At 40.2% G+C, this 7,784-nt stretch overlaps 1 protein-coding gene and 1 pseudogene across 1 annotated transcript; both read right to left on the bottom strand.

Moving 5' to 3' along the window:
- Window positions 1–1,271: 1,271 nt before the first annotated feature.
- Window positions 1,272–1,676, bottom strand: LOC100960742 (annotated as a pseudogene).
- Window positions 1,677–6,453: 4,777 nt separating this feature from the next.
- LOC100960430 (olfactory receptor 5A1) lies at window positions 6,454–7,492 on the bottom strand. Its single transcript, XM_003801369.2, has one exon. It carries the CDS (start codon window positions 7,480–7,482, stop codon window positions 6,526–6,528), a length of 957 nt encoding a protein of 318 aa, XP_003801417.1. The 5' UTR covers window positions 7,483–7,492; the 3' UTR covers window positions 6,454–6,525.
- Window positions 7,493–7,784: the final 292 nt, after the last annotated feature.

Raw genomic sequence — 7,784 nt, 5'->3', positions numbered from 1 at the left:
CAGCTTCATATGATGGATGTGACGGTGGTCACGGCTGTGGCTACTATATCTACGCCTGAAGTTTTATTTCTTATAATGTCTTTATCTGGTTTTGGTATTAGGGTTATTAATGCTGGTCCCATAAATGAGTTAGGCAGTATTCTGTGTGCTTCTATTTTCTGGAAGGGGTTATATAAAATTGGTATCATTTCTTTCTTAGATGTTTGATAGAATTCATTTGTGGAGCCACCTAGGTATGGTGCCTTTTCTTGGGAAGATTATTAATTATGGCTTCCATGTTTTCATAAATATAGGCTTATTCAAATTATCTAATTCTCTTGACTGAGTTTTGGTGGTTTGTGCTTTTCAAGGAATGGTCTATTTCATGTCAATTAGCAAACTTGTAGGCATAGAATTGTTCATAATATTCTTTAATTATCTTTTAATGTCCATGAAATCAGTAATCACCTCTTTTTTTTTTTTTCCTGGTTGGCCAGAATAAAGGTTTATAACTCTCATTGATCTTTTCAGAGAATCTGCATTTAGTTTCATTGATTTTTCTGTTTTGAAATCTCCTTTTTTGACTTCATTAATTTCTTCTCTAATTTTTATTTTTCTTTCTTTGCATGCTTTGCACTTCTATTACTTTTATTTTTCTAGTTCCCTAATGTGGAAACTTAGGGTATCGATTTTAGGTTTTTCTTCTCTTCTAAAACACACATTCAATGCTATAAATTTTCTTTTAAACACTGCTTTTGCCATATTCTATAAATCTTGATAAAATGCACTTTCATTTTCATTTAGTTCAAAATACTTTTAAATTCTCTTTACACTCCTTGAATAACCATGTGTCATTTAGAAGTGTGTTGTTTGATCTACAAATATTTTGGGATTTTCCTGTCTATTTTTTTGTTACTACTTTCACATTTAATTCCATTGTGGTTCTGTGAGCATAGTTTGTGTGATTTGTTAAGGTAGGTTTTATGGCCCAGAATATAATATCTTTGTGAACATTCTGTGCGCACTTGAGAGGATTATGTATTCTGCTGTTGTTGGACGAAGTATTTTATAAATATTGATTAGTGATACTATTCAATTTAATTATATATTTACTGATTTTCTGCCCATTAGATTTGCTAATTACTGATAGAGGGGTGTTGAAGTCTCCAGCTCTAATAGTGGATTTGTTCATTTCTCATTGCTTTTGCCTCATATTTTTTGGTTTTTTATTATTTTTTTTTGTTTGGCTGTTGTTCCAGGTTTATTAAAATGTTACAGCCCAGCAGATAGATTCAAACAGTTCCATGTGGTGTTTTGAAATTCATCCCAACTGTAGGCTGCGTGACCTTGAGCTTGGACAGACTACCAAAGTCCAAAAGCTTCAGCATTTCCTTAGTGTCAGAATCTACTTCAGTGATCTCCCGATCCAGGGCTCAGACCTCAGGGACATAGTTGTCTCTCCTCTCTTTCTTCCCCTCCTGCAGCTTGATGGAGATGCCTCTCACTAGGCCCCTCTGGATCCATTTCATCAGGTGTGTGACATAGGTCGCTATCTTGTGGAGCTTCTTGCTGGGGATGATGGCGATCTCCTTGCCCACCTGCTTGTTTGTGTGAAGGTCATTGCCCAGATGCGTGTAGTACTTCTCCATGACGACCCAGGCCACCTTCTTCATGGTTTTGGTGCAAACATGGCTCATGTTGGCAGGTCCTTGGTAAAAGAGCTTGCCTCATATAGTTTGATCCTTTGTTATTAGGTGCATGCATGCTAAGGATTGTTATGTATTATTGACAAATTGACCCTTTCATCATTATAATTATAAAGACCTAGTCTTTATTTCTGATAATTTTCCTTGTTATGAAGTCTTCTTTATCTTAAATTGGTGTACCTTCCACAGATTTCTTCTTGTTAGTGATTAAATGGTATATCTTTCTCCATTTCTTTACTTTTAATCTACCTATGTCTTTATATTTAAAGTGGGTTACTTGTAGAAACTATAAACTTAGATTTTGGTTTTTTAATCCACTCTGTAGTCTGATTTTTAATTGGTGTATTGAGACCATTTACATATTAAATATCTTTAAAAAAACTTAAAAAAATTATAGGTTATAGTTTACTGACAGCAAAATAAAGCATGATTATAGAACAAATCCCATGTAACCATCATCCAATGTTGGAGTTGGGACTTAATGACAGGGGCTTTAGACATGGGGTCAGATCCCTCATGAGTAGATCAATGTCCTCCTTAGGGGGTGAGTGAGTTCTCACTCTGTTAGATCCTGTGAGAGCTGCTCATTAAAGAGAGACTGACACTGCCCATTCCCTCTTCTTTCCTCTCTCCCCATGTGGTCTCTGCACATGCTGGCTCCACTATGAGTGGAAGCAGCATGAGGTCCTCAACAGATGCAACACAACCACAAACTTTCCAGCAATCAGAAGTCTGATTGCTTTATAACTTACTCTTAGGTATCCCTTTATAGCTGCACAAAACAGACTAAGACACATGGCTAGCACAGCAGAAGCCATAGAAGGGCCAATAGTTACATATGAGTTCAAGGGCATGTTCTTTTTTTTGAGACAGAGTCTCACTCTGTTGCCTGGCTAGAGTGCCATGGCATCATAGTTCATAGCAGCCTCATATTCTTGGTCTTAAGTGATCCCCACGCCTCAACTTCCAGAATAGTTGAGACTACAGGTGCCTGCTACAATGCCTGGCTAGTTTTTCTATTTTTTAATAAAGGTAAGGTCTCCCTCTTGCTTACGCTGGTCTCAAACTCTTGAGCTCAGGCAAACCACCTGCCTTGGCCTCTCAGAATGCTGGGATTATAGGCGTGAGCCACCATGCCCAGCCTCAAGGATATGTTCTAATGCTTATGTTGGAGTGCCTAATTTCATTTTCTTTTTTTATGGTAGAGAATTGAACAAGAGAAGTTATTTGGGAATTAATGGTGGGTATGAGTATAAGGTTTCATGGCCAAGTCCAAGGAAGGATGACGCGACAATGGGTCAACCTTCTTTATAAGTGGAATGAGAAGAGATGTGAAAAAAGCCTACAAAGAATGTCTGTATCAAAACAGCACATGTACTATATAAATATATCGTGTACTCATAATAATTAAAAATAAAAATAATTTCAAAAGCAAATAAATATGCTAGATATGGGCCTATTTAGTTTAAAGATGAGAAGGCCATATATTAGTTTAACCCTGGATTTGGCAGAGTTCCTTTAAACTATGACTCCCTCAAGATTCTTTTAATATTTGGGTGGTGCCTGTAGTGGGTAGGGTGCCAAACACATACACAGAGGCTGGTGGGTTCAAATCCCACCCAGGCCAACTAAAACAACAATGACAACTGCAACAAACAACCAAACATAGAGAGGTGTTGTGATGGGTGCCTGTGGTCCCAGTTACTCCGGAAACTGAGGCAAGAGAATTACTTAAGCCCAAGAGTTAGATGTTGCTGTGAGCTGTGATACTACGGCACTCTACCGAGGGTGACATAGTGAGACTCTATCTCAAAAAAAAAAAAAAAAAGAAAAGATTCTTTTAATATTTGATTTTTAAGAAACAATTAAGCCAAGTGATAATAAACTATTACTTTTTAAGGACTTGCGTATCTGAGTTTTAAATTTCAGGAATATTTCAATACTGTTTCCCAGAGCTCTCCTTTGCACCCTTTGGTTGGTACCCTTTCACAATAGCATTGGAAAGAAACCCACAGCGCTTGTAATAGCATATCTATGCAACAAAGAAGGCAGCAAAACCAGAAGCACATTGATCATATCAAAATACTTAAAATGTTTAAAATATTAACAATATTTTAAATTTAGGCCAAAAATTAACCCTGAAATCCTTACCTTTAATATTGTAAAATGTTGCAGGACGGATATTGTCTTATTCATCTTTCTTTGTTTCTGTCCATGTCTGGTACATGTATTAGACACTTAACAACTTTTGGTTGAATCATTACTATTACTGTTGCTGTCACTGCCTCTACCTCTACTACCATTTTTTTTTAAGCTACCATTATTGAGTGTTTGCTATGTGCAAGATCTGGTGATAGTCACTTTTGGGCATTACACACAATGCTCTTATCACTACTATGTTAGACTTGTTGAGCTTCTAATATCAGATAGCTAAAAAAGAGGGGGAGGCCAGAATTCAAACCCAGGTTGGTTTGACTCTAGATCCCATGAGCAGAGCCACTATTTAATAATGCCTGAATAGACAGATAAAATAACTGCAAACCAAATATTAGTGAGGATCAGCAAATCTCTTCTTCCCATATTCTTTCTTGAGTTTCCCTTGTGATGTTAAAATATCTGTATTTTTTTTTATTCATGGGCTTACATTTCTGTAAAGTGAATATTTCTTAACACAAAGATGTACTGTCAACTTCTCTTTTCTACAGTTTTACTGACTTCATTGTCGCAGTCTCTCACATGTCAGTCTGACCCTGACAGCAATTGTTCTTGAATTCTAGACCTAACTATGGCCTTTGCTTTGAGCCTACATTTTGGAAGATAGACAATGGAAAAATGGAGGAGTGGGACACTGGGAATGGACAGAAGGGGAAGGCATGAGGTGAGTTACTCTAGCATTTTCTCTGGGTGGTATATTTGGTCTGTAAAACATCCTCTATCAACTTAAATCACAGGCCCCACTGTAACATAGTGCTGAAGAGTTTAATCTCAGGAGCCAGGCTGAGTCAGATTTCACTCACTGGCTGTCTGGTTGGAGAGTCAGTGAGTTGATAAGTATAAAATGTTTAGAATAGGGCTTGAAACATAGTAACACTCAAGAAACATCCTCTCTCTCTCTCTCTTTGTCTTTCTCTCTCCTCTTTCCACCCCTTCCCTAATCTGTATACCTATATATGTGATTCTAAATTCCCTTGGCTTTGGATGAGAATGAATTTAAGAGATTACAGAACTCGGGAGACATGAGGCAGAAATCTCTCCTTCCTTGTGGATTGTTTATGTTCTTCCAGATATGGAGGAAAAAAAATGCTTATATGACCAATCAAACCAAATATCTGTGTATCCAGTTGGCTAACACTAATAGAAAAATGAATGTGTTGGGAGTGTCCAGTGCCACAGCAAAATGAGAGAGGGATTTACTACAAGAAGTAGTTGTGTGGATGACACCCCAAGAAGGGGATCACCTGAAGGTGAGAGCCTGGGATGCACCTCCCTGAGATGAGGGCAAATCAATTATACCCAAGGTGGAGCTTTCAGTGTTAGTTCATTCAAGTGAAGAAGCAGGGATTTGACAAGGGCCGTGGGTTCACATAGAAGAAAGCAAGGAAGATTCAGCAATTGAAGGGGACATCAAACTGCTAAGTGGAGTTGGGGCTGAGCTGTGAAGGGGTGAGTATTTCAAGGAGATACTGACCAAGTAGGCAGTTTAAGTGACTGAGACTAGGAAGAGAAGAGCATTAGCGTGACACTATTGGACTCAAGTGACACTATTAGACTCAAGTTTTCCAGGCCCTACCTCGCTGAGATAGAGAGAAAGGGCAGCAAAGGACGTTGTCCCTCAGGATTTGCTTAGCAAATCAGGAGCAGCTGTCACAGAAATCTAATAAGGAGATAATGGAGAGATCTCTTGGAGATCAATTGAATAGGTACCTTGTTTTATTTATTTATTTATTTATTTATTTATTTTTGAGACAGAGTCTTATTCTGTCATGCTGGGCAGAGTGCTGTGGTGTCATAATTCACAGCAACCTCAAACTCTTGGCCTCAACTGATCCTACTGCCTCAGCCTCCCAAGTAGCTGGGACTACAGGTACCGCTGAAACGCCTGGCTAGTTTTAGGAGATGGGGGCTCATTCTTGCTCAGGCTGGTCTTGAACTCTTGAGCTCAGGCAATCCACCCACGTTTGCCTCCCAGAATGCTGAGATTGCAGGCATCAACTACCTTGCCTGGCCTGCATCTTGTTCTTATAATTTATCTCAACTATACCTACCATTATCTTTTCAAATTCTGCCACGTGCTAATAACAGGAGTTATATACTATAACTTTTGGGCAGTTTGTTGTTGAATGTGGAGTGCAGCATTTGGAGTCAGGAAGATCTGGGTGTGGCTCAGAGTTCTGCCTCTTCCTTCTTGTGTGACCTTGAGTACACAAGGTTAGTTTTTCTTTTTTTTTCTGCTGAGACCTTATTTCCTTATTTTGTAACATAGAGATAGTGCAATGTATGTTGTGGCACTTCAGTGAGTATTTAATTAAATAACTTTTGCATTTGATACATATTAAATGCCCAATAAAGGAACATTATTAGGATTATTATCTGAATAGGCTGTTTTAGGGAGGGTCTTTGTTTTATGCTGAGGAAATTTCTTTCTCTTTTTTGGCTATCCATGGCAGGGTCAGTAGACAGGTGACCATGAGGAAAGGTGAGAGCATCTGGGGGGAGGAGTCTCCTTTGTCAAGCACCAAATGAGCACCAAATGTCTCCCTTGCCTTAGGGAGAGGAGGGTGTGATGCCTTGGATCATTTAAGTCTGCAGCAGTTTGGAGAAGTATGTTTCTACTCATGGTCTAGGAAAACACTTTCTTTTTCTCCAGCACCCTCCACAGAGCACTCTTGATGTCTTTGTTCCTCAAACTGTAGATGAGAGGGTTCAGCATGGGGATCACCAGTGCATAGAACACGGATACTACCTTGTCCCTGTCAGGTGAGTAGCTGGAGCTGGGTCGCAGGTACATGAAAAGGGCTGTCCCAAACAACAGAGTCACCACGATAAGGTGCGAGGCACACGTGTTGAAAGCTTTCCATCGGCCTTCTGTGGAGTGGATCTTCAGGACTGCAGACACTATGTGACTGTAGGAGATAAGGAGGATGAGGAATGACGTGCCCCCAACAGTGACCACCACGAGGAAATTCACCACCTGACTGAGGAAGATGTCAGAGCAAGCCAGAGCCAGGACAGGTGGAAGGTCACAGAAAAAGTGGTTGATGACCTTGGGTCCGCAGAAATGGAGCCGGAATATAGAGCTGGACTGGATTAGGGAGCTCAGAAAACCACCGACATAGGCCCCAACCACCATGCGTGTACAGACGTCCTGGGACATGATGGTGGTGTAGAGAAGGGGGCTGGAGATGGCTGCGTGTCGGTCATATGCCATGGCTGTCAGGAGAAAGCACTCAGTTAGACCCAGGCCCACAAAGAAAAAAAACTGGGTAGCACAGCCCATGAATGAGATGGTCTTCTGTTCCTGGAAGGAGTCAGTGAGCATCTTGGGAGCCACGGTGGAAGAGTAGCAGATGTCAATGAAGGACAAGTTGCTGAGAAAGAAGTACATGGGTGTGTGCAGATGGGTGTTCCCTCGGATCAGAATGATGAGGGCCAGGTTCCAGGCCAGAGTCACAAAGTAGATGCCTAGGAAGGTCATGAAGAGAAAGGCCTGGAGTTCTGGATGGTCTGTGAATCCCAGGAGGATGAACATAGTGACCGACGAGCTGTTCCAGTCCTTGGTTGTGGACATGTTTCCCATGGACCCCAAGGACAAGATGCAGACCTGGGATAATAATGATAACCCATGATGCAGGTAGTATGAGCAAATAGGCACACAATGCATGAGAAGCAGAGCAGAGGATTACAACTTTATGCCAAGATCCTTTTTTCTCTGTCTCTGTCTTGATCTCAGCATCTCTCTCAAAGAGGGCAATTACAGTCATTCTCTTAAAAATTAATATTTAGGCAGTATGGTGTAGCTGATGAGAGTTTAAATTTTGCATCCAGACTCCCTAGGATCAAATTCTGCTCCCAACATTTTAAAACTTGTGCCACTTTGGT

This window comes from Otolemur garnettii, unplaced genomic scaffold, assembly GCF_000181295.1.
Source record: "Otolemur garnettii isolate 467f Iridium unplaced genomic scaffold, OtoGar3 scaffold00209, whole genome shotgun sequence".
Classification (NCBI taxonomy): domain Eukaryota; kingdom Metazoa; phylum Chordata; class Mammalia; order Primates; family Galagidae; genus Otolemur; species Otolemur garnettii.
The sequence above is the reverse complement of the archived record's forward strand: the minus strand, read 5'-3'. Positions and strand labels throughout refer to the sequence as shown.